We start from the raw sequence: 27,407 nt of genomic DNA, 5'->3' as shown, positions 1-27,407 counted from the left end.
ATGGAAGCATATGATAGAGTCGCAAAGGTTGTTGCACCCAAAAAAGCAGCTCTAAAAATTGCCGAGGAAGAATATAATGAAGTTATGGAAGCCCTTCAAATCAAGCAGGCTGCACTGAAAAAGGTTTATTTTTTATAGTATACCAAAAGCTTAGCGTAGATCATATTTTTATGTGAGGTGCAAACCTGTGCTTTTGGTGAAGTTCATATTTCTGTAGCTATTGCAAAATTATATATTACAAAAAAAACCAATTTTATCTAATCTTATAATGTAATCTATCTACTTGAATTCTTTGATTAGGTTGAAGATCGGCTAGCAGAGCTAAGTACAAGGTTATATGAAGCACAAGAAAAGAAAAAATCTGTCCAAGATGAAGCAGACCTATGTGCCAAGAAGATTGACCGAGCAAATCAGCTCATGTCAGGGCTTGGTGGGGAAAGAGTTAGGTGGACTTCTCAGGCTGAGGCATTTGGAAAACTTTATGTACAATTGACAGGGGACATCCTACTTGCAGCAGGAATGATAGCATACTTAGGAGTATTTACACCAAGTTTTCGGGATCAGTGCTTACAGGTAAACAAACCTCTCTCTCTCTCTCTCTCCATAAATGTATGTGTGGGCGTGTGTATGTTGCTCTTTTTTTTCGACATTCTCTACAGAAATCTTTCTTTGATTGTTTGCAAACTCATTACATAGATTATAAAGGATTTTCATATACTGAAATATTCAGCTGATGTATTCTTGAGCTCATTTTCGGGGGAAGCTACTGTGCAATATAAAGCATTAAAATTTCCACCCAAAAAAAAAGTGAGTGTGTTGCTCTGAATCTCATGGTTTCTTGCTACTACTACAACAGCAGCTTCAGGCTTGTTTCCCGGTTTCCATCCTATGAGGTGGGGATATGATCTTCTCTTTTATTGGGTTCATTATTGGGCACTATGGACCTTATGGAAGCACTGCAATCATAGGGTCTTTGGTAATCCTTCTCTTGCCAAATATCATTTTTCCCGTGCATCGTTACGCAATCACTTTATGATTGTCTACATGCGTGGGACTTACATTATCCTGCTTTCTTACTGCAATCATAGGGTCTTTGGTAATCCTTCTCCTGCCAAATATCATTTTTTCTGTGCATCATTACGCAATCACTTTATGATTGTCTACATGCGTGGGACTTACATTATCCTGCTTTCTTATCATATAATGAGGCTTTTAATATTTATGGCAGATTTTCCCTTTATTTGGGACTGCTTTTTATAATATATTGATAGTTGGTTTTCGCCCAAAAAAGTGTGCGTGTGTGTGCCTACATACATCCGAGAAAGAGAATGCCAAAATTGTTTATAATGCAGCCCCAAACCATTCTGTCTATAATGCCTCCACCTTGGATTTTGGATTATGGAATTCATATATGGTCTATGAATTGTCCTGCCAAGTGGTGACGTAAAAGATTGTGATTGCTTTGGAGCTGTAAATTGCCTCTTCGCCAACAAGTGTTTCTATGGTGGGTGATGTTAGGGGTTATTCCATTTTGGTCAACGCTTAGCCCGATGACATATTGCTCCTATTGTCTGTCACAAATGTTTGGCTCCTAGGGAATCCTTGCTCCATCTCTTTCGGCATTGCCCTGTCACTCGTGACTTTTTGTTTCTTTTACAGTAGCATCTCCGAGCCAAATTCCCTACTGCTTGCTTTGGCAAGCTCTTCTGGATATTTGGCATCTGTCTACCGAGGCCAAACTTTCCTCTTTTCTTCGCAAGGGTTTGATATTGGGACCCTCTGGATTCTATGGAAGGACATGAATCATAATGTCTTTGGAGACTCCACTTTATTCAGGTTTTCCTATTTCCAAATGTCACTAAGGCAATCCTTTTATGATTACCTTAGTGCTTGTCAGATAGATTCCTCTATCTACTTCTCTTATATTGAAATATTCTGATGTTTTTGTAATGGCTATAGTGGGCTACATTTGCAGCTTTGTATTCTGCTTCACTGGAGGAGAGAGACACACGGTCTTGCTTCTTATTGAACCATGAGATGCATGCTGAGCCCAATGAGAAGTAATAGCCAGAAGTGGACCTGCGATCATCGATATTCCCTGACCAATCTGAGTTAGTGAAGCCACTCAGAGAAATGTCACCATAGGAAAAGGTACCCTGGACGTATCTGAGAACCCTCTTCGCTACATTCCAATGCGTGACTGTGGGACTATGCATGAACTAGCTAAGAAGCCCTGTGGCATAGGCAATGTTTGGCCATGTGGAGCATATGTAGATCAAACTGCCCCCTGCCCACCAACCGCCGCATGTACAATGTGCCATCAAACTTTTCAACTGTATCATGCTTACTTAGCTTGATTCCCTTTTTCAATGGAGTGGCCACAAGCTTACAGTTCCCCATCTTAAGTTTCTGCAACAACCCCTTCGAATATTTTGTATGTGACATAGAAATCCCCTCCTGGTTTTGCCAAAATTCACTGCCAAAACAGTAGTGTAAGAGGCCCAAATCTATCATGTCAAAAGTATGACACAAGACAGACTGCACTGCTGCAATTTTTTGCAAATTACTGCCATTGAGTATGATGTCATCGCCATAAAGAACAAGCTTGAATAGATCTGGATTTTGTTGCATAACATATAATTTGGCTTTGCATGAAGGGTTGACAAAGCCCTGGGACAGCAAGAACTGATCTATCTTATGATACCATGCATGAGACGCTTGCTTTAGCTGATGCAAGGCTTTCCTGAGCTTGCATGCCTTGTGCTCTTGTCCTTGAACAACAAACCCTTGGGGCTGATGCACATAGAACTCCTTCTTGAGATCCTCATTGAGGAAGGCCATCTAGCCCCTCGCCCCCCCTCCTTTCCCCCCGTCCCCTCCCTCCCTCTCCCTCCCCGCCCTCCCTCTCCCCCCCCCGCTGCCCCTACCCTGCCCCCTCCCCCGCTCTCCCCCCCCCCCCCTCCCTCCCTTCCTATCTGCCCCCTCCTTTCCTCTCCCCTGCCCTCCCTTTCTCTCCCTGCCAGCCCCCTCCCTCCCTCCGAACCTGCCCCCTCCATCCCTCCTAACCCCCCCTTCCTTCCTAACTCAGTCCCCTCCCTCCCTCCTAACCCCGCCCCCTTCCTAACTCAGCTCCCTCCTGCCCTCCTAACCCCGCCCCCTTCCTTCCTAACTCAGCTCCCCTACGCCTCCCCCCTCAGCCTACCTCCGTCTACCCCCCTCAGTCTATACTCTCCTTCCCTTCCCCTCTCTCCTACCCTCCCCTTTCTCCTTCCTGCGCCCGTGTTCGAGGGCGTCCTAGGCAGTATTTTCACGGACGGAGCCTTTTCAGTGTTGGAATTGGCCTTTTCACATCGATTGGCAAATGGATCCCCATTCAGCCAATCTCCGTCCACTTCCACCGGCCATGAGAACTGTCATTTTTTCAGAAGATGAGTTGCAGCAGCTCAAGAAAGATGTGGAATTAGAGGGCTCCACATCACTTTTCGCCCGCATCTTTGGGTCACACCCTTCCAGATCACAGGCTAGAGACTGGATGCTGGCGGCGTTACCAGGAGATCTCGCCCCACACCTTAGGGATATTCGACTTCTGGGACGTGGATTCTTCCAAGTGGTTTTCGACTCCCACGAGTCCACAGCCCTTGTTCTCAAAGCTAATCCCCTGGCTTTGGGTTCAAGGAGGATCTTTCTTTTACCCTACACCTTGGGCTTTGATCCGGTCGACAGGTAGGTCACATCACTGTTCATTAGATTTCCTGGTCTTCCTCAGGTCTACTATCGACTGCTTGTCACTATTGGAGCCACATTTAGAGTGGTCACTGAGATCCCCACTCTTCTTGGCATGCCTTCTCCCTCAGTAGAGGCAGTCAATGCAGACGGGGTGCCTTGTGTTACGGTCATTGTCTCTGACCCTAACATCTCAGATGACCACATCATGCTTCAGCGTCCAGACGGCTCTCTCTTTCGATAGAGAGTTGAGATTTCAGGTAGATAGGACTAGTGCAGGATTTGCGGGACCCTTGGGCACTTTGCTAGAGACTGCCCAAGGAAGAGAAAAAGACCCAAGAGGTCTTCTGGTGCAACACCTTCACGTACTATCCCGACTGCACCTCCCCAGCACCCTGTAGCACGCACTCTAGGATCATTAGGAGCAGCAGGGCACCCTGCTTTGCACACCCAGGACCACAAGGGGCAGCGGAGCGCCCAATGCCCGCAGCACACCCAGTACCACGATGGAGAGCTATTAGAGCGGCTCCCTTACCTCAGGAGGAGAACTTTGATCCTGTTCAGGCAGACGTCTTCTAGACTCCAGAGGTGGATGTTGCTGCAGCCCCAAACACTATAGTTCCACATCAGGAGGGGGCTTTAGATGCACCAGCCCCAGTCACCTTGGTTTCTGACCACGAGGGGGCTACAAGCACTTCTTCCCCGCAGACTGTTCCTGCCACAATCAGGACGACCGAGAAAGTGCAGGCACAGATGAGGACTCCAGATTCCTCTTCAGCCCAGCCACAGGCCTCCTTAGCACCTAGCTCCAGTTCTGCTGATAGAGGCCTGGCAGGTCCTTCTCCTCCATCTTCCACGAGTGCAGGTCTTCTTCGCACTCCTCGGTTCGACACTGGCAGATTCGGCGACTTTTATGGATGAGGAGGAGTTTGTGCCCTCCACCTTAGGGGTCCCGGTCTTGGGGATTTCTTTTGATAGGGCCTCCCCTTCAATAGGTGTGGGGATCCTTTCACCTGTTGAGTTTCCTGCCCTCAGCAGGAGTGTTTTGGCCCAGGGGAAGATGGTCTCCTATACTAGGTCGGGTAAGCCTTTCCATCTAGCATCCTCTTGTCGATGAGGATAGTCAACTGGAACATACAAGGCCTAGGCAAAGTTCCACACCGTCGTCGTAGGCAGCTGATCCGGAATCAGCTTCATCCAGGTGTCACTGGAGGTGCTATTGATATCCTTTTTATCCGAGAACACAAGTTGGATGCTAGTGATTGCTCTAAATCAAGCAAACTACTTTCAAGACATACCTTCTGGTCGCCTGCTATGGGCACAAGGGGAGGTACTTGCATTTCGGTCTCTCCCTCTATTCTCCCCTTGGTTGCTGGTCATGGTATTATTTCCCCCTCTAGAGCTCAATAGATCATTATTTTGATTGGAGGGCGTAAGATTGGTCTTCTCAATCCTTATGCTCCCAACAACAGAGGGAAGCAGATCTCCTTTTGGAAGGAGTTACTCTCTTGGGCCCCATTGCAGATTCTTGGATCATTGGTGGCGATTTCAACATGGTTGAGTTGCCATCAGACAAAAAGGGAGGTAGACAGGGTGGAATTCATTCTTTGGAGAGGGCAGCCTGGGATGCCTTTCTTTTTCAATACAGTGGCAGGGACACTTGGTTGGATGATGCCTTTCATGTTATGCCACAGTCACTCGTGTACTCTTGGTCGAACAGGAGAATACACATGCCCATCCATGCACGTATTGAAAGATTTTATGTAGATGATTGGGCACTTGACAGAGGAGGATCTGTATGCATTTCTACTGGGGTTTCCACCTCATATCATTTTCTACTGGTGTTGCAGATTCTTGAGCCTCATCGGAGAGGACACTATGCCAGTGTTAGGATTCCGGATGCTTTTTATGTAGAGTAGAGCCTCACGGAGGACATTTTACAGATTTGGGTTTCTCACATACAGGGTGGAGCTGTCCGCCCATCTCAGGTAGCTACAGCCTTATCCGGAATTAGTGACTATTATCATACAGTCGCTGATTCCAGGAGATGTGAGATTCTCAGACGTGAGATTGGTATATGCTAGCAGTTAGCGTCCCTTTAAAGGGAAGAGCAGAAGAGGCCCACAGATGCTTGGATTCAGGAGTGCCTTGCTGCAACAAGGGCTCATATGCAGACATTGTTGGATCAGAGAGTAGAATATGTCTTTCATGCATGGGAATCCTTTTGGATTTAGATGGGTGGCAGGGTCAGCAAACACTTTTTCTCTACTCATGGGCCTAGACATAGTAGAGATAGTGTCTCATAGCTTATTGACTCAGACGGGGTGTTACAGTCAGATCCTGATGCTGTCATGCATGTAGCTTCGGATTTTTTTCCATCCCTTCTTACTGCGGATCCGGGCACACATGCTATAGATGATGCCAGAGAGGTTATTTGGCACTGTATCCCTGTACTGGTGAAGGATGAGATGTATGTTTCTTTGGATGCACCTTTCGCTAATGCAGAATTCAAGACTGCATTACTTGCCCTTCACAAGGGCAAGTGCCCATGGACTTATCCCTTCCTTTTTTATTACTTTTTGGGAGCAGATTGGTGATCACATTACATCAGCCCTGCAAGGCGTGTGGGACTCTGGTGAGATGCCGAACTCACTTACAGATGGTCTCATTCATCTCATCCCAAAGGAGGGTAATAGGAATCTAGTGTCTCAATGGAGACCCATTACTCTATTGGGCACTTTTTACAAGATTTTGGCAAAAGCCATCAGTTTGCGGCTACAGGTTTTTCTTCCAGATTTGATTCATGACATGCAGACAGGGTTTGTGCATGGCAGAAGTATTTTTGATAATATTTTCTCATTTTGGGAGGCCTCAGAATGGGGCCATGCAGAGCTGCCAGAGATTGGCCATTCTCCTCTTGGACATTGAGAAAGCTTACGACAGAGTAGACTGGGATTTTTTAGAGGGTACTCTATCTCGCTTTGGTTTTTCAGATGCATGGATTAGAGGAGTATCCTTTCTCTACAGATCAGCCCACAGATTCTTATTGGGGGGGTAAGAGGGGACAGATTTCAGATTTCCAGATCAGTCCGCCAGGGATGTCCTCTTGCCCCTTTTCTTTTTCTGTTTGTGGCAGAAGCTATGAGTATCTATTTTAAATCTCAAGCTGATATTTATGGGTTGAGGCTTCCTATTTGCCGGGAAGAAGACTCCTAGATAGTGAGTTGGTAGATGACACGGCTGTTTTTTTGGATGCCAACCCCAGGACACTCACTTCATTCCGGACAGCCTTGGATTTATTTTGCACGGCTGCAGGTGCACACATAAATTGGCATAAATCCAGTGGTTTTTGGATTTGCGATGATGACACCCCGGATTGGGGTAATGATATTGGCTTCACTTGGGTACAGAGGGGCGTCTCCATCAGATACTTGGGCTGCAAGGTTGGGGTGGGAATCTGCACTTGCCCTTGTGAAGGCCTGAAAGTGCAGTCCTGAACTCTGTGTTGGTGAAAGGTGCATCAAGCAAAACATGCATATCCGGTTCCACCAACAAAGGGATGCTATGCCAAATAACCTGTCTAGCATCCTCTCTATCCCGTGTGTCAGGATCTGCAGTAAGGACGGCATAAAAATCTAAAGCTATGCGCATGACATCATCCGGGTCTGTCTGTAAAACCCCATGCGAGTCAATAAGCTGGGATACACTCTCTCTACTATGTCTAGGGCCAAGAGTAGAGAAAAAGTGTTTATTGACTTTGCCACCCATCTGAATCCAGAAAGACTCCCGTGCATGAAAGGCATACTCTGCTCTCTGATCAAGCAATATCTACTGATAAGCCCTTGTTGTAGCAAGGCGCTCCTGAATCCAAGCATCTGAAGGCCGTTTCTGCTCTTCCCTCTACAAAGCTGCCAACTGCTGGTGAACACCAATCTCACGTTTGAGAATATCTCGTCTCCTGGTATAAGCAACTGAGTGGTAGAAGTCGCTAATACCAGAAAGGGCAGCAGCTACATGTGATGGATATGGCTGCCCACCCTGGACATGAGAAACCCATATCTGCAGGGCTACCTCTGTAAGGTCCTCCTTTGTGTACAAGGCATCTAGAATCCTGATGTTGTCTCTGTGTCACCATGGACTTAGGTACCCCATAATGGAATGAAGCCCACACTCTTTGACACATTGTGTTGAGTTTTTTTTTTTTTTTGCAAAAAAGAGACTTCTTTTAAGTATTAAAGAAAACTGTTAGAGCAAGCTCCATACGGGAATACGGGATACACCATGCAATGCATGAAAAGCTCAAGAGCCAAAAAGAAAGGATTGGGGCTGATAGTGCCATCTCAATCCGGTAGCAACCTCCGAGAAGAAGGGAGAACCCCTCCAAACTCGAAGAAATACAGTCCTCCTAGAAGAGGCTTGCCCGTGAAGGGCCCTGCATGCTAGCCCATATGGCTATCAAAGTGTGAACCGTGTCACTCCAAATACCCGTGAACATCTGTGATGGGTGTATCTCGGTGTCATCCAAGGCCTCTGTGCATCTGGCTCTCCAAATGTGCCAAGAGGAAATGCTAGCCAAAATCTCCCAAGAGGTGTCCACTGAAACATGTGAAGCTCTGAAAGGAATATGTGGTACATCCTGAAGAGTGCAGGGCTCTATCACCTGCCGGCGGATCGAGAGTGCCCATAAAGAAGACTCACCCTCATAAAACACCTAAGGCCCAGTAAGGGATAACCATGCGACCGAGCCCTAGGTCATAAAGAAAGAGGAAGTATGAAAAATGCTGAGTATCTGAGCAACTCCTTTCCAAACAATTCTTGCTTGATTGCAGTCCCAAAGGCAATGTCGCACTGACTCCTCTGCAGAATGACAGCAAGGGCAAGTGGGATCAGCCCCAAATCGTGATCTCCACAGGTTCACTGCAATCCCTCCATGAATAGAAAGCCAAAAGAAAAGAGTGATCTTTTTTCTGAGGGATTTCCAAAGCCTCCTCCAGAAATTCCTACGCAAATCTGCGGTGATGAAGAAGCTATCCCAATGGGGGGCTCTGGAGGGAATCCAACCTCTACTGCTCAGCTGAAATCTCCTGGCATTACCAACCGTGAAACGAAAAAAGGGAATCCCCCTCTCTCGGTGCCCATGATCTATCCACTCCCACTTTCCTGGGTCCCATTGCAAGCACCTAATAGGTGCACCTCCATATAACCACAACCTCTAGGATCCCAAGGCCAAGAGCAAAGGGTCAGGGTCTAAGTACCATGGATGGCCTCACCCCTTCTTTTTTCATTGCATTTTGGGATATGATTGGAGACTACATTACTTCAGCCCTGCAGGGCATTTGGGACTCTAGCGAGATGCATGGGTCACTCATAGAGGGTCTCATCCACCTTATCCCGAAAGGAGGTTGCAGAAATTTAGTGTCCCAGTGGAGGCCTATCACACTTCTAGGGACATGTTACAAGATTTTGGCCAAAGCAATCAGCCTCTGATTGCAGCCCCTTCTCCCAGATCTTATTCATGACACTCAGATGGGATTTGTGCATGGTAGAAGCATTTTTTATAACATTTTCTCTTTCTGGGAAGCTTCAGAGTGGGCCATGCAGAGCGGCCAGAATCTAGCCATTCTACTCTTGGATTTCGAGAAAGCTTATGACAGAGTAGATTGGGGTTTTTTGGAGGGCACCCTTCTACGTTTTGGCTTTATTGATGCTCGGATGAGAGGTGTTTACTCTTTGTACATATCAGCCCACAGCCAGGTACTTATTGGTGGGGTAAGGGGTGAGAGATTTCAGATTTCCAGATCAGTCCATCAGGGATGCCCCCCTGCTCCTTTTCTTTTTTTGTTTGTGGCTGAAGCTATGAGTATCTATGTTAGATCTCAAGCTGACATCTTTGGGCTGAGACTTCCCATCAGAAGGGAAGAGGAGCTACTTGATAGTGAGTTGGCAGATGACATAGTAGTTTACTTGGATGCCACACCACAGACGCTCACTTCTTTCAGGACAGCATTGGATTTATTTTGCTTGGCAACGGGGGTGCAGATAAATTGGCATAAATCCAATGGCTTCTGGATCAGTGATGAGGACACTCCAGTTTGGGGGCTTGACATAGGATTTACTTGGGTTCACAAGGGTGTGCCAGTCAGGTATTTGGGCTGCCAGGTCAGCTTGGATATTTCTTCCACGCAGCAATTTGCTCCCGTGTTGGAGAGCATCAAGAGGAAGCTCCTTTTTTGGACCTCAGCCAAGCTAGATCTTGCCTCTAGAGTTGTGGTGGTCAACCAGGTCCTCTTGGCCATGGCTTGGTTTGTTTGTTCTTGCTGGTGCCGTTCTAGGGACTGCATCACTCAGCTCAGGAGACCCATCAGAAATTTTCTTTGGAGTGGGCTTGATGGCACAGCAGATGCGTTAGCCAGGGTGGCTTGGGAGACCCTCATCCTCCCTACACAGGAAGGGAGTCTCAATATTATTGATCCAGACTTACAGTGCAGAGCTTTACTCTGCAAGATGGTGGTGCGGGGACTTATGCCAGGGTAGGAGCCATGGAAGGCCTTTTTTATTAGCAGCATACAGACGTGCACACCTTCCCCTCTCATGGTTGCCATAATGAAAGCATGGACCAGTTTCAGGAGCACTCTTCGAAGGATGCCCCCTTCCTCTCGTGAAGAGATTGATAGGCAACCGATCATGTGGAATGATAGTATATTGGATGATCATGGCAGACCACTTGGTGCCTCACTCTACATGCAGTGGTCTAGGTGGAAGAGGAGACCCGCCTCATCATTGGGGTCATGGAAAGCTTTCTGAAGGCTTCAAGAGGACACCAAATCTCAATTGACAAGACATCTCAGAGGGAGTGCAGGGAGGATCTTGCAGATTGAGGCAGCCCTTCCGGAGGATTGGGTAGACACAGATGATATGCCACTCACTTGCTCCCCTTGGACAGGTACTTTTACGAGAGACGGTGTTCCTCTTCAAGTTTTGGCCTTTAAAGATGCACATGAGGATGCTTTGGTTTTTAGTGTGCATGATGGTGGCAGATTGCTCAGGTCCACAGAGGACATCTTGCTTGAGTCTGCTTTTCAGCCTATCAGGGTTGTAGGTCTTTTGGTGCAGGGATCAGATTTGGAGTGGTTCCTCGATCCAGACCCCCAGCTTCTCTCCACCGGATCTTGGAGGCTTTGGCTCTACGAGGGAGTTCCCATTAGGTATTTGCAGTGGGACCCTGGAGAGTGGGAGTGGATTGACGTAGGGCATCGAGAGAAGAGCATCCCCTTCTTTCGTTACACGGTCAGTAATGCCAAGAGATTCTAGCTCAGTAGTAGAGGTTGGAGACCTTCCAGAGTTCCTCATTGGGAGACATTTGATATCACTGCGGATTTGCAGAGGTGCTTCTGGAAGAGACTCTGGAAATCCCACAGGAATAGAAAGATCACTCTTTTCTTTTGGCTTTCTATCCATGGTGGGATTGCAGTACACCTTTGGAGATCCAGGTTCGGAGCCGGACCCTACTTGCCCTCGTTGCCTCTCTGCTTTGGAGACTATTCAGCATTGCTTATGGGATTGTAGACAGGCGAGGATGATTTGGATGGGGGTAGCCAAGATTTTCAATCACTTTGCCCACTCCCCATTCTTTATGACATGGGGCTCAGTGGCTTAGCTTTCTCTTACAGGTCCTCAGGTATTCTATGAGAGACTTGACTCATCTCGGGCCATTTTGATTTGACGCCATCAGGTTGAGTCATGTTCTTTGGATGTAATACCACACCTTCCTTTTGCAGCTGTACATGTCACTGTGGATACCTCTTGGGAGATTCTAGCGAGCATAGCAGCCTGGCATATCTAGAGAGCCAGATGCATAGAGGCATTGGAGGGAACTCAGGTTCATCCCTCGCACACATTGGCTAGTATCTGGATAGACACCATATATACCTTGATGGCCGTATGGATGAGTATGCAGGGAGACTCCCGTGCAACCTCAACTAGGAGGGCTTCTTTCTTCAGGGAATGGAAGGATTCTCCTTTCTTCTTTGAGACTCCTACAGGGTTGAGGTGGCACTTTCAGCCTCAGCCTTGGTTGTTTTCCATCTCACTTTGAGGGGGTTTATTTAACCTCATGATTGATTTCATGATATATTCCGCTTTGAGCTTGCTCTCGTGGGTTTTTTCTCTTAATAGAAATCTCTTTCTTGGATTTTTTTTTTTTTTGGAGTGTTCCAATTCTAGAATTGGTTTGGTTCTCAGGAATTGACCACATGTTGTCAGGATTGACCACATGTTGACCATGTGTCAACACATGTCAACCATATATCGTTAGGTGTTGACCACGTGTCAATCATGTATCGACATATGTCAATCACAGGTCACCCAAGAGTACCATACCCAAGGCGACCATGCCTCGACACATGTCAACCACAGGTTCACCCAGGAGTGCCATGCCCAAGGTGATCTCATCTAGAGCTACGCACATGGAGGGTGAGCTCCGCACATGGAGCAGCCATGGACATTAACAGTTGCACATGGTGAAGACATGTATAGTGGTTCAGTGGTGCAGTGGTCCAGCTGAAAGGGGCACTTGGGGCTGAAGAAGTTGTGAGTGGCTCGCGCGTTGAGCAGCTCCACTATGGGAGCAAATTTGACGCATCTTGGCGTCTTGTACTGGTTGATCGACGCCCCCCTCGCCAAACAGTAATCCATCAGCGCATCGAACGTCCCTTGCTTCACCACCCTTATCTCCAATGGCCCTATCGATTTGTCTGACACCCTTCCTTGCCTGTACACTGAATCCAAACAGTCCTCTATCGCTAAACAACAATCCTCAAATACCGACGCTCCTGGGAGTTGGGGAGTATGGGGGGGGAGAGTGAGCATTCGGTGTTTGGCATTGGAGAGAGAGAGAGAGAGAGAGAGAGAGAGAGAGAGAGAGAGAGAGAGAGAAAGAAAGAAAGAAAGAAAGAAAGTGTATTATTGTCCACTAGAGGCCAAAATGGGCCCATGGGACATCAAGAACTCTGCATACAAGATAGCACAAACTCAACGTGCCCCAAAGAAGAGGCATCGTCGAATATCATCTAAGTGCTACGCAATATAATGCAAGTGAAAGTACATAATGTCAAATCTGAGCCTAAATACAGAGTAAACTAGATGCAAGGAAACCGCCCCCGGGTGCAAAATGGGGGGGATGAGCACAATATGCCAATGCAAAGATACAAGTCCAGGTGTCACGGAGTCTGAGAACCAAAATAATACTGGAAATCCTGTCCATCGACTCTGCCTCCTGCTATGAGAGTACAAATCTTGGCAAAGGTGAGGTGAGCGGCTGGTGGGGCGAGATCTCCATGAGTGAGTCTCCTCCGAAATGCTGCCATCATCCTGGATCGTCTGGAGATGAAGCGGCGAGTACGTCCCCTATGTAACAAGATCCTGCGGCGTCTACAAACCATCTCATATGTACATCCACATGGTGGAGGCATGTGTCCTGTGTGGGCTCTGCCGTCCTCGTGCTCCTCCTGGTCTCTGTCCTCTGGTATGGCGTGTGCCTGAGCTCTATGAGGCTGGGCTCTATCACGCTCCGGTCTGTGCTCTCTGAGGTAGTCTCGCCGAAGCATAGTGGCCTCCCTGACATAAAGGGCTAGGCAATGCTGATCCTCGTAGTCCATCACTCGTGAGAGAGGTCCAAAGCCATCCGTGAAGAGACAGTGGAATCTACCTCTGATCTCATAATATAGCGGGCATCTGCAAATGAAGTGCTCCTCTGACTCCACCTCTCCCATGGTGCAACAAGGGCAGATCCTGGTCTCTCGGCCTGGTCGCCGTCCATCCTCCATGCGTCGCATCCTACCAGCCTCTATCTCGAGCTGATGCGAAGAGACTCTAAGCTGGCCGAGGGCAATCCTCAGTGAGTGGGACATGTGGGTACCTGTATAGCCTGGTGGGATGACAAATCCATCCTCTGAGATCCGAAGGAAGTGGTCACGATATGTGGCCATCTTCACCGGAAGCTGCGTGGGATAAATCCAAGTGCGATACGTATGAAGCTGCAGCAAGTCTGCTCTCGTGACCTGGCTAAGCTCGTGGCGAGTCAACTCGAGATGAGGGGCATCTATGCTGTATCGGAACGGAGGCAGTCTATCCATGTCTAGTCCAAGGGATGTGAGCCATCTAGTGAGTCTGAAGTACCAGCAGTATCGGGTCCCTGATCGTGCCAACTCCATAGAAGATGCAAGTGCTAACCATGGCAACCGAGCTCTGCCTGCTGCTGAGTCTCCAAACTCCCTGACCCTGTGCAGATACATGACCGACTGAAACGCTGCATCCAATGCAAGGGGAGTAGCTCCAAACTCTGCTAGTATGATCTCGTGCGGAACTGTAGCCTTGGCCCTAATGAGCCGAGAGAACATGATGATCTGTAACCTCTCTACTCGTCTCCAATCTGCAGCGCCGAGGTCTCCTGCCCAGAAAGGAGCTGCATACATCGCAGCTGGTCTCACCAATGTATCAAAAAGCAAGGATTTCGTATCGGGATGCTGAAAGTGGGACTGAAAACACTGACGCTCGAGATGAGCCAACGAAGCATACCCTTTACTAATCCTATCTCGTGCTGCATATGTCATGGTGAAGACCGGTCCCCTGAAAACTGCCCCCAAATAAGTGTACTCTCTAACAAGCTCAATGGGTTGTCCGTCATAAGTGAAGTAAAACTCATCCGTGCTGTAAATACGATCAGAGGTGTTGAAAACCATAACCTTGGTCTTGCCAAGGTTTACAGTCAACCCCCTGTCCTGGCAAAACCTGTGGAGTGCCTCAATATGTGCCTGGAGGCCCTGAGCAGTAGAGGAAATGAGAACCACATCGTCCGCATACAGGAGGATAGGAATGGAGGATCCTGAGAGAGTAGAGCCCACACCACCTGTCATCTGTACAAACATCTCTAGCTCATCAATATATAATCCAAAGAGAGTGGGAGAGAGCGGGCAGCCCTGCTTCACCCCAATCGTGCTGCATACCTCCTCTGAGAGCCCCTCACGTGTCCGAGCCCGACCAGTGACCCTCTCATACAAAGCCATGATAGCCCACTGTATCTCTCCACTAAAGCCCATCTGGCGAATCCTCTGAAACAATCTGAATCGCGGAACTGTGTCAAATGCCTTCCTGAAGTCCACGAAGCAACAATAAAGCCGTTGCCTTCGTGACTTCGCCTCCTCCACCAGTGCCCTAAGTGTGAGGATGTGGTCAAGTGTCGAATGATCCCTACGAAATCCAGCCTGCCCTCTGGCTCTGAGTCCTGTCGTCTCGGCATGGTCATTTATACGGCTTTCCAAAACTGATGCAAAGATCTTGGCCATAACGTGGCCGATCATGATGGTCCTGTAATTCGACGGCTCCATAGGGTCCCCCGACTTGTGGATAGGTACTATGGTATTGCCTAACCAGGACTGTGGTAGGCCTGTACAAACAGACTCATTGAAGAGACGGGAAAGAACAAAATCTAAGGCATCAATCCCATGGATTACATACTCCGCTTGCAATCCATCATGATCCTTAGCTCTTCCGTTCTTCAATCGGTGGACTGCTGCACGGACACTCTCTGGTGTGAAAAGAATAGATGAAGCTGGCCTAGGGGAATGGGATAAATCGATGGCTGGCTGATCTGGAACATCGTATAGAGCTGAAGTATATGCAGACCAGACACGTGGATCTGTAAGGGGGCTCTGAGACTTCGAGCGGAGGAATTTTCTCCAGAATTCCTTGGAGTCACAGCTGAAAAGCAAGCTTCTCAGCTCCTCCTCATTCTGGGCTAGAAATTGGCGTTTCTTGCGCCTAACCAACCACTTGTAGTCTCTCTTGGTTTCGGTAAGGAGGGGAGACTTCTCCTTGGTCTCAAGGTGAAGTTTCCTGCGGAGTTCCTTACACTCCTCGTCATACCAACCGTTGCAAGGAACAAGACCAACCGGTGGGGGACTAGACGAATGACACGTGGCAGGGAAGGACATGTGGGCGGCAGAAACGAGTGAAGAATGTAGAAGTTCCCACCTGTCCTGCGTGGATGGTAAAGCATCTAATAGATGAGGACGGAGTAGGCGGCTGAGGTTCTGGCTATATACATCATCGAACTGGTGGTCGAAATGAACCTCATAATAGGATTGGCGGTCGTGATGACGAGGGGGGGGTGGGTCATGGGAGACATGAGTCAAAGTAAAGTGGATGAGTGCATGGTTGGCAGAGGGCATGAAGGGGCTAACAGTAAGGCTATGGATGGAAGGGACTAGAGTCGGGGGACCTATGATGTAGTCGATCACGCTAGTGCCACGCCCAGAAGCAGAAGAGAATGTAGGCATGGAAGACTGTGGCCACCTGGACAAGCCGTTATAAATGACATACTGTGCGAGGTGAGGAGCTCCAGTAACTGACGTCCCTGATCTGTGGGCTGTACTGTGCAGTCTGATGAAGTCCGACAAAGGCTATCATTGTGAGATGCCGGAAGTATGACCGGATCCTCCATGAAGTCATAAGTGAGGGCCTGTCTGTTTGAGGTCCTCGCGTTGAAGTCTCCTAAGAGGATGACTTCTCCGCGATGTGAAAAATCTGCAATGTCCGCTGAGAGATCCTCAAATATGGACTGGCCTGGTCCAGTGGAAGAGTAAAACGACTGCGCCGGGGGGAAGTAGCAAACTGCAATAAAGAGATCTCGCTGAGAGGCTCTGCGGTGGATGCGTACCCACAAGAATCGGGCATGTGAATCCGCTCTCTCCACTGTGATGATCCGATCGAGATGCTCTCTGTACAAGAGAGGAGAGTGTGAGGAGAGATAGAGGCTAGAGCTACGAGCTCGCTGAGAGGAGAGTGTGTGGAGAAGATAGGGGCTTGAACTATGAGCTCGCCTGTTGTACCTCTCTGTCCACTATGGGGATAGACTTGTTTATTATGGTCTTATGACTTGTGACTTGTGGATAATGTTCCAATGATGTGTACTTCGGCCAACCTGGTCACTCTCTCATTATTTCTATTTCCTTAGTATATGGGTATTGTTCACTGGTGCATGATGATTGTCTCTTCTTGCACTCATGTTGTGGATTTCTCATGTGACCATCATCTGGCATAGTGCACTTATACGACGCGATTCACTACATTACAGCCTACGACACCCGCACATCACTGCATGATGCATTCTGTGCGATCCACTACATTAGAGCTTACAACACTCATGCTTCTCACACCAGTGGCCTTTGGCCTCTGGTAACACCTCCGAAAGGGATAGGAACCCCCCCCTCAGACAATTTATGGCGATCACGGTGGGACACTGCTGGTGTTGAGTAGCAAGAGGGAAGGGGAGTTCTAGGGTCCTAAAGGAGAGAGTTCTTATGCCTAGTAGTTCTGATACCCTTGAAGGAGCGTGCCATTTCCATTGTCTCTACGCTTTCCTACTACTACTTATACATCATACCCACAAAATCATGAGGCACCTGTCTCACTGGTCAGCACATGGTCAATATGCACTAGGTGAATAGGCTATTTTCAGTCCCAAGTCCACCAATAGTGGACTCATGAATGACATTCCACTGAAATTTTTTGGCATGATGGCATTAGACATGAGTGCCCCTGCACAGTTTCATTTTTATTTTTAGGTTAAACCCTTCAACCTACCCACCTCACAAATTGCACTTCCAATAGTCAAATCAGTCCAAAAGTCCGAGTCCCCCACAATCTCAAAAAATGTCAAGAAATGTCCAAGTCCCAAAAAATGTCCAAAAAATGCCAACTAAAGAATAACACTGAATTAAGATTAACTCAGTGCCCTCTCAATGCGTGTTGAATTAGCAATTTAGCACCTCTCAAATGGTCCATATGCTGGAATAGGCTTCAAGGGCCCAGGAATCAACTGTCTCCTTCCAAACTTTTGTGGAGTAAAAAGAAGCAATTATCTAAAACTGTCATGGTTTCTTGAAAGTGATTGGACAAAATGCTTTATTTGTAGATATTGCTTCAACATTAGATCTTGCTTGATATCAAGAGCCATAACATGCTTCTTCTTCTTTTTGGTGAGAAAATGGGTGTTGAATGAACAAAAATAATAAAAATTTACAAGAATGAGCTTAAGTCAAAAGCGAGTATTAGCAAGAAGCCTTGCTACAATGCAAAGAGAATAATGTTATCTACCAATGTAAAAGAGACCATCCAAACATTGTTGCCTCAAATGGGAGTGAAAATCCCTTGGCAATGGGATCTTGCGAAAAATCAAGGAGTTTCTTCACTTCCATAATACTTGTATCACCGTCGCTCTCACCAAATGCCAACTCATTAACTGATACTCAGTCATCTGACCTTTGTTGCCAAACATAATAGTCTTACAACGCAAAGTGACCTGAATATTAGCTCTATCAAACCAAGAGCGAATCGTTTTCTAGGCTGATCCCATATAGAGCTCCACGTTGTCAAACCTTTATTGTGAATGCATAAAGAGACTCTCAGCTTGAGCTGAACAGCGGCGATGCCATTTCAATACGGTCCCCGATTGACCTAGACATTGAGGCCTAAAGACCTATCCCCATAGCACCGAACATTCTTCAACCAGACAACATCTGTCACAACATTACGCCAAACTAGTAAGAGCTGTTGGAAAATGCTAGAGTGAGGGACGTGAGCTTGGAAAGCAGATAGTAAAACTTCCTGCTAACTTAATTGGCTCCCTTTGAAACCAAGAACTCCTACTTGCTCAAGCCAAAAATGACAGATAATTGCCCAAGGTTGCATAGAATACAACTTGCAGAACCATCGAGCACATAGACTATTACACTTAGCTTTAAGCATACTGCCAGTGGAAAGCATGCCATTGGTCCTGCCAAAGAAAATTTGCAGCCCATCGTTCCACCTACAAGAAATCTTGCTTCAAAAATGGTAAAACTATATTAGAGAGAAAAACCAAACAGGGATTGTCACCTGACCAAGCAAGGAAATCCACTTGTCACACCACTTGTGAAACTTATTATACACCCTCCTTTTACACCAATAGAGCCGTTTTCTCATAGACAACTCAATCCCTACAGGGCATTAGAAAAAAGTGGACCTCATGTTCGGGCCCTATAAGAAATTCATGATTTTCTTATTTTCATGGCTCAAAATTAAAACTTTCTAAAGTGAGAAGCACAACATTATATGATTGAGCATTCAATTGGAGATATAAATCATGAAATCGATAAATTGACATTTTGAATTTCCCGCTCGGGCATTTTTTTAGTGTTATAAATGCTATGACCAAGGATCCAAATTGCTTTCTCCTATTTCGGTGTGGAATTTGGTGGTTTTGGCATCACCATTGTCTTCGGAGCAGGCAAAACCCCCTAAAACGACATTTGAATCAATGAATTTGGCCTCTCGAAGGGGTCAAAATGGCCAAAATAGGCACCTGACAAGTGTAAGGCCAAGCCAAGTACCCAAATCGCGCCCAAATCGCTTTCTTAAGCACACTCCTGTCAGGCCAAGCCAAGTGCCCAAATCGCTTTCTTAAGCACACTCCTATCATGTGCCTATTTTGGCCTTTTTGACCTCTCCGAGAAGACATTTATGACACACTAAAAAATGCTCGATCGAATTTTTCAAAATGTCAATTTATCTGTTTTGCGATTTCGTGTAGTATGCTGGGTTAGCTAATTCAATGTGCACTGTGTTATTAATGCCCCAACTAAGGGCAAGCCCAAGGTTCATGGTGGCATGGCCACCATTCCGTCGGAGTCTCCACCCTCTCCACAGAAGCCTCTAACCAGAGCAGCCCTAGCTACGTTGGTGGCCACCCCGGATCCTCGGACCAAAACATCACCATGATGTAGAAGTGCCTGCAGCTAACCAAGGACAAGTGCAAGCTATGTGCTGAATGAAAAACCTCTGCAATGGCACATATGAGCTGTAACATTCCCACAATGCCCTGTAGTGAAAGCGACAAGTCATCGACATGCAATGTGAGGCGATTTTTCAATGGCAAATCCTAGATGATGCCTGCCTCAACATTCAACACTTGGTGCAATTGGTCACGCAAGCCGGCATTTACCAACCTCTATGGTACCCCTGACTCTCCAGGTTGGTCCACACCCATGCTCTCAACCTAGTTGCCCTACCTTAGCTTATGTCTCTGCCCCCAACAGTCAATCCTCCTGTTGCTCAGGTTGCTACCATCGTGAATCAAGATGATAATGGGAAAGAAGTCATAGATGGATAAAGATTTATGTGCATGCTGGAGGGAATTGCAGACGGACCTAAAATGTCTAACCAAGTCCAACTTGCATCCAAAGTAGGATCGGTCGACAGATGATGGATTGTGTTGCCTTAGTCAAGAAACTTTTCCAAACTCACCTCCAGCATAGGATATTACCCTGGGGTTTAACCTGGCTTGATTGGTTACATGGTGGCTTGAGGGGGTCTAAGAGCACGACTTCAACAAAATGTGGAAGGGGAAAGTGAAAGATCATAGTGGTAGGGAGAGAAGCAAGCTAACATTAGGAATGGAAAGGAAAGATAACAAGCATAATGGAAATGAAATGGAAAGAAAATGAAAGCAATGGTGGACAAGTACTCACATGATACTAAAGAGCTTGATGTTGACTGATGTAATAGACAATAGACAAGTACAACACTATATAGTGTGACACTAGACTCTAGAAAGCCATAGTGTATATGGGATAACTCCCAATATGACACGTGGCATGTCTAGGACTCACTAGACTATAAAACATACCTAGAACACTCATTTTAGACTCACTTTGGCTTTATATTCCAACACCCCCCCATGAAGGCAAGGTGAGAGACTACTAGAATGGAACCAAGAACAACACATGACAATGACAGTCATCAAACTGTGCATCTTATGTAACTTAGAGGCTAAAATCTGAGTGTGTTCACAGGTTGATCCAAGCAATCTTATGGCTTGAGACTCAACATGCTCAAAGGCTCACGTTATAGCATGGCTACATGACCAGCTCATAGGTCTAGGAATACACCAACATCCTGGAACTCGGCCAGGCCTGATAACGAGACCTATCAAAGCCAATACATATGGCTCCCACAGTACATCCCCCCTTGGCTTCATAACAGGACATGTTAGGAAGCCACACACCAAAATATGAAAACCAATACAACTTTTTAGGAGGACAATCTAAGGCAGAGGACCTTTGGACTCAATGAAAACCAAACACTCAATACATATCATTTTAGGGAGACTACCCAGGTCAGAGGACCCCAAAATACATCAAGCTGTAGGAATAATAGATCAGAAACAAATTTATTGATCATTAGGTACATAGACCTCTGAATAGAGAGAGAGATCTCTGATGTCGGCAGTAAGAGCATGAGTCGGTGTCCAAGCATCATCTTCTACTTTGTCTTCACTTCTTGCAGTCCCAACCAAGTTGACATGATCCTTGTGTTGTCTGGAAGGAGCGATCCTCGGTGTGACCAAGCTTCCCACAGTGATTGTATTTGACAGGCTTGAATTTGCCTTTGCCTTTACCCTTGGAGTTCAGTACAGTGGAGTCTGGAGTTTATGCATACCGTCTGTCATGATCAATAAGCATAGAGACTATATCATGATAACCCACTTGTGTCACACGGAATGCTAGTATGATCTCCCGTTACTTAGAATTATCCTCAATGCTTGAGAGGAGCACAACAACTTGATCATCTTCCCCTACAGGAGCCGCCAGACTAGCAAGCTGAGTGACAAGGGATTCCATATGATTCAAGTGAGCAAGAAGAGAGTCTTCATGCTTCATTTGCAGCTTGAAGAATTCTTGTCTGAGGAATACCTTTGAATTGATGATTTTGTTGCCGAACAATTCTTCAAACTTATCCTATAAGTCGTGAGCAGTGGAATCAAAATCAAAATGATGAATAACGTCATCACCCAACCCCAAACCAATGAGAGAAAGAGTTTTGTCATTCAGATTCTTCCACTATGCAATTTTCTTTTCATCTGATTGTGGCTTTTTCTCCTTGCCACGTACAATATTCCACACTCCATCTTTCATAAGTACAAGACGCATCTTTGTTTGCCATGTAGGGAAATTCTTACCATTAAACTTCTCGAACGAAATGGTAGTTGATTTGGAAGACTCCATGGCTCGAAAAGAGTAGAAATGCAAGTGTAACTATGGAAAAATCACCTTGATAAGTTCTTCATGAGCTGGAGCAATTCTGAAATTCTTCATGATAGACAAAAGTAGAAGGACAGCAGCTCCAAGAGAATGATGGGCAGAATACGAGCACCAACTTGCGGGCAGCAGCTCCAAGAGAATGTCGGGCAGAAGGAGCAAATGGCGGGCTGGAGCAGAGGTCAACGATGAAGAGGATGGACAGCTCCACGTTGAGCTGGCTGCATCATGCATGGGCTGTCAAATCATTGAGCTCCAAAACAAAATCCGTGTGCAGAAACAAATTTCATCTGTTCTTGCAAGGGCTGTAACTTTTCATAGAAAACTCCGATTGCAATGATGTAAAAACGAAATTTGTAGTACTCAAGGTCCTCTACAACTTATGAAAGACACAAAGCTGTGATTCTGCTTCTAGATCCGGATAGAAGCATCACATCGTACGCAGGTCACAGAAAGATGTAGCTGAATGAAGGAGAAGAGAGGTGGCAGATCATGGCATGGAAGGAGAGAAGAAGGCAGCCTTCCAAGGAGGAGGAGGTAGAGTAGCTTCATTGGCCTCCCTTACCTCAACCTCTTGGAAAGGAAAGAGAAAGGGAAAGGGAAAGAGAGAGTAGGGCTAGAATCATGGCTCTGATACCACATGAAAGATCATAGTGGTAGGGAGAGAAGCAAGCTAACACTAGGAATGGAAATGAAAGATAACAAGCATAATGGAAATGAAATTGAAAGAAAATGAAAGCAATGGACAAGTACTCACATGATACCAAAGAGCTTGATGTTGACTGATGTAATAGACAATAGACAAGTACAACACTATGTAGCACTAGACTCTAGAAAGCCATAGTGTATATGGGATAGCTCCCAATATCACACGTGGCATGTCTAGGACTCACTAGACTATAAAACACACCTAGAACACTCATTTTAGACTCACTTTGGCTTCATATTCCAGCAGGAAGATCCTACCAGGCTGAATTCTCCCTACACCTTGGAAGGCTGCTTGGTGCTTCTACCCTCCCCGGCGCTAGGTCCTATTCAAGATCATGGGACTTCAACATTGATCGAGTCATTTATGACTCTTTTAAAACATCGTTCGAGTCATTTAGGATTCTCTTCCGAGACACTCTGCCTAAATAGATGCACATGTTGTTTTTCGCTCCACTCTAATGTCTCTAAGGCCCACCGTGAGGTTCTTGGATGAGTCATTTGTTTCGTTGGGTATGCCAAAGTGTTACTCATTCGGCCCTCTCGTCTGGTCGGCCCAACCTAATAACTCCAATACCACACACGGGGTCTCTCTCGATGCACCTTTCACAAATTTTTCCTTCACAAGGATAGTTGCACTTTTCACCAATTTGACCTTCACAATGGTGGATGCCCGGATCCAGAGGGGTTGAGACCATCATTCTTTATTGCTTTTTGAGACATGATTGGGGACTACCTCATCCCTGCAAGGAGGTTGGGACTATCACTATGCCTGATTCAATTACTGAGAGTCTCATTCATCTTTTTCCAAAGGGAAGTTGTAAAAAATTTCACTTCTCAATGGAGTCTTATCACTCTTTTGAAAACTTTCTATAAGATTTGACCAAAGCCATCAGTTTGCGATTACAGCCCATTCTTCCAAATCTTATTCATGATACCTAGACAGACTTTGTACATGGTAGAAGCATTTTTTATAATATCTATTCTTTTTGGGGGGCTTCATATTGGGGCTACTCTCTTCGATAATATCCACTCTTTTTGGGAGGCTTCACATTGGGCTGTCCAGAATGGCTAGCACCTTGCCATGTTAGTCTTTGATTGTGAGACATCTTATGACATAATATATTGGGGATTTTTGGAGGCACCATTTTATGATTTGAATTCTCTGATGCATGGATCAGAACTGTCTGCTCTTTGTATAGATCAGTCCACAATCACATTCTTTGGAGGAGAAAGTGGGAGAGAGGTCTCAGATTTCTGGATCGGTAACTTGGATGTCTCTTTTGAGGCCTCAAACATTTTATGAGAGACACGAATCTTCTTGGTCTCTTTTGGCTCAACAATATTTGTTTGAGTCATGCTATTTGGATGACGTTATCAGCTCTCCTTATAGACCTGCACACATGCCTCTGTGGAGGCCTCACACGATATTCCAGTGAGCATATCAGGATTGCATATTTGGAGATCCAGATGCACATAGGCCTTAGATGCACACACATTGGCTAGTATTTGCACATATATTGTACACACCTTGGTAGCCATTTGGGGGAGCATGAAGGGGTCTTCCAAGGCAGCCTCTACTAGGAGTGTTATCCTCCTCAGGGAGCGGAGTGGTTCCCCATTCTTCTCGGAATCCGCCCCAGGGTTGAGGTGGGACTTTCAACCACAATCTTGGAATATTTTCCAGCTCTTCTACTTCAGCTTGATTCTACCCTATTAGGGTTTTTTTTTTAATGCCTTGCATGATGTACTCCTTCCTTGAGCTTTGCTCTTGGATTTCTTCAGACTTAATAGAAGTTTTTTCTTTGCCAAAAAAAAGGGAACAAGCAAAGTTATAATGACCAAATGCAACAATTGTCTCTATTTAAGGTTGAGTGAAGTTGAGAGTAAAATACTATATCATTTATGTTGTGTTCAATTTGAGATCTTTCCCATAGATATTATGTCTCCCTTATGAGGGATCAAAAAAATGCTAATATATTATAGTTAGTTATTACTACTGCAAGCTGACAGCCATGACAGAGACTCTACATATTTTATACAAGAGCAAAAAAGCAAGGAAAGGATTAGAAACTTGATTTTTTTTTAAAAATTGTGGTAAACATGCTTACCATTTTTTGTGTATGCAGAGATGGTTAGCTGTATGTAAAGAGAAGGATATACCGTGTTCATCTGAGTTTGTATTCAGCAGTGTATTGGTAGATCCAGTAACTATACGTGCATGGAACATTGCTGGTCTACCAAAAGATCAATGTTCAATTGACAATGGAGTTGTTATCTCAAATGCACGACGTTGGCCACTGATGATTGATCCCCAAGTAAGAATTATTGAAGGATATAGTAATTCTCTTAGTAATAGAGGAAAATTCTATTTTGAAGGAAAATTTGAAATCAGATAATACATTTTCATCTTCTTTTAAATTCATACCGACACTATCAAAGGAAACACTATGAAAAAAGAATATGATGTTTTTCTTGGTTTGTGTATCTTGTGTATATATGTATATTATAAATGTGTGTGTGTGTCCCTATTGGAATCACAGAGTCTTAGAGAGCCTACTTCTTCCATGGGATACTAGTTCTGGATGTTGCTCAAGAATTTTTTTTATGATTTCTTGTCTGTCAGATAGATTATGTTGTTTACTTGTCCTACAATGAAATTATGATCTTGTATTGGAAGACCTTGCTCCCCACCTCTCAAACGCATGCTTGCAAGGACGAGGCTTCTTTCAGGTGCTTTTCAATTCTCCTAAGGCCACAGCTTTGGTGCTCAAGGATAACCCCTTGGTGCTAGCCTCGAGGAGGATTTTTTTGTCACCTTTTACTTTGGGTTTTGATCCTATTGAGGAGGACAATCGGTTCATCTTTCTCTTTATCCAATTACCTGGACTTTCTCAGGTGTACCACCAACACCTTGCTACTGTCAGAGCATCCTTTGGAGTGGTCACAGAGATCCCCCTCCCTGGCCTACCTTCTTCTTCAGCAGAGGTTGTTAAGGCCGATGGGGAGCCTAAAGCTAGGGTCATTGTCTCTGACCCTAACATCATGGATGACCAGATCATGCTTCAGCATCCAAGAGTTCTTTTTTTACCAAAGGATTGAGATTTTCCGAGCAGATTGGATCAGTGCAAGACCTATTGGACCCTTGGGCACTTTGTTGAGACCACCCAAGGAAGAAAAAAAGACCAATAAGTCTTATGGTACAGCTCCTGTTGGAGTAGCAAGAAGGATTCAACAAATGAAGCAAAATGGAGAGTTTATTCAAGAGAGGAGAGGCTCTTATAAGGGCAACTGATACAATGCGTGTGCCCCAAAGGAGAGCATCTCTAGATCCACAAATCACTCCACTGATCTCTCAATCAAGCCCATGAATCTCTCAATCACACCTAATAGAACCTTCTACCACCTAACCTGGTCACACTAACCACCATGTGGTGACACACAACCCTTGTACCCCTAGGTACACCCCATTACAACAATTTGTCCTTCATTCTTCCCCACAAATTGATGACCTCATCCCTCAGTAGTAGTACATGGGATGCTCCATGGCTTGCTCACCATCATGCGACAACACACATGGCCCCAACCTGTGACTCACTCCTAGGACTCTTGGTTTACAACTCGAGGATTGGACAATGACTATGTATGGAAATCCCCATGGGTCCAACAAGGTAAAACCTCAAACAAAGGACTAACAATCATTTAAGGATGGACTATCCATGGCAGAGAACCATTATTGACCACTTACACAAACAACTTAGAAAACATATGGGCCATCACCCTTGTAAGATTGACTTGGGTGGTGAAAGCAGTGAGAGCTTTAACATCATCTGGTTCTTCTTCTTCTTCTGTCTCTGCTTCTTCCACAAGGTTTGCTAAACATTTCTTCTTTTTTTTTTTTTGCAAAAAGAGACTTCTATTAAGTATTAAAGAAAAACCGTTAGAGCAAGCTCCATACGGGATACATCGTGCAATGCACGAAAAGCTCACGAGCCAAAAAGAAAGGATTGAGGCTGATAGTGCCATCTCAATCCGGTAGAAACCTCCGAGAAAAAGGCAAAACCTCTCCAAACTCGAAGAAATATAGTCCTAGAAGAGGCTGCCCGTGAAGGGCCCTGCATGCTAGCCCATATGGCTATCAAAGTGTGAACCGTGTCAGACCAAATACCCGTGAAAACCTGTAATGGGTGTATCTGGGTGCCATCCAAGGCCTCAGTACATCTGGCTCTCCAAATATGCCAAGAGGAAATGCTAGCCGAAATCTCCCAAGAGTTGTCCACTGAAACATGAGAAGCTATGAAGGGAGTAAGTGGTACATCCTGTAGAGAGCAGGGCTCTATCACCTGCCGGAGGACCAAGAGTGCCCAAGAAGAAGGCTCACCCTCATAAAACACCTGGGGCCCCGTAAGAGATAACCATGCGACCGAGCCCCAACTCATGAAGAAAGGGGAAGTGTGAAAGATGCTGAGTATCCGAGCAACCCCTTTCCAAACAGTCCTCGCCTGACTGCAGTCCCAAAGGCAATGTCGCACTGACTCCTCTGCAGAATGGCATCGAGGACAAGTGGGATCAGCCCCAAATCGTGATCTCCATAGGTTCACTGCAATCCCTCCATGAATAGAAAGCCAAAAGAAAAGAGTGATCTTTCTATTTCTGAGGGATTTCCAGAGGCTCCTCCAGAAATTTCTACACAAGTCTGCGGTGATGAAGAAGCTTTCCCAATTGGGGGCTCTGGAGGGAATCCAACCCCTACTGTTCAGCTGAAACCTCATGGCATTACCAACCGTGAAACAAAAGAAGGGAATCCCCCTCTCTCGGTGCCCATGATCTATCCATTCCCACTCT

General features: G+C 45.9%; 1 protein-coding gene across 1 annotated transcript; it reads left to right on the top strand.

Moving 5' to 3' along the window:
* Positions 1-25,664, top strand: LOC147902240 (uncharacterized). The gene is made up of 4 exons (XM_087374461.1): positions 1-123; positions 301-573; positions 24,692-24,880; positions 25,461-25,664. Exons 1-4 carry the CDS (start codon positions 1-3, stop codon positions 25,662-25,664), a joined length of 789 nt encoding a protein of 262 aa, XP_087230587.1.
* The last annotated feature ends 1,743 nt before the right edge of the window (positions 25,665-27,407 follow it).

This window comes from Dipteris shenzhenensis, chromosome 5 (assembly GCF_047967505.1).
Source record: "Dipteris shenzhenensis isolate YYH24624 ecotype China chromosome 5, Dip_SZ_1.0, whole genome shotgun sequence".
Classification (NCBI taxonomy): Eukaryota; Viridiplantae; Streptophyta; class Polypodiopsida; order Gleicheniales; family Dipteridaceae; genus Dipteris; species Dipteris shenzhenensis.
This window is presented reverse-complemented; position numbering and strand designations above follow the sequence as displayed.

Bases quoted from the DNA above. Each gene is read 5' to 3' on its own strand.
- LOC147902240 (XM_087374461.1), top strand. From the start codon at position 1: ATGGAAGCATATGATAGAGTCGCAAAGGTTGTTGCACCCAAAAAAGCA. The intron at 574-24,691 runs GTAAACAAACCT...TTGTGTATGCAG, and splicing joins TTCGGGATCAGTGCTTACAG to AGATGGTTAGCTGTATGTAA. The intron at 24,881-25,460 runs GTAAGAATTATT...GGACTTTCTCAG, and splicing joins CACTGATGATTGATCCCCAA to GTGTACCACCAACACCTTGC.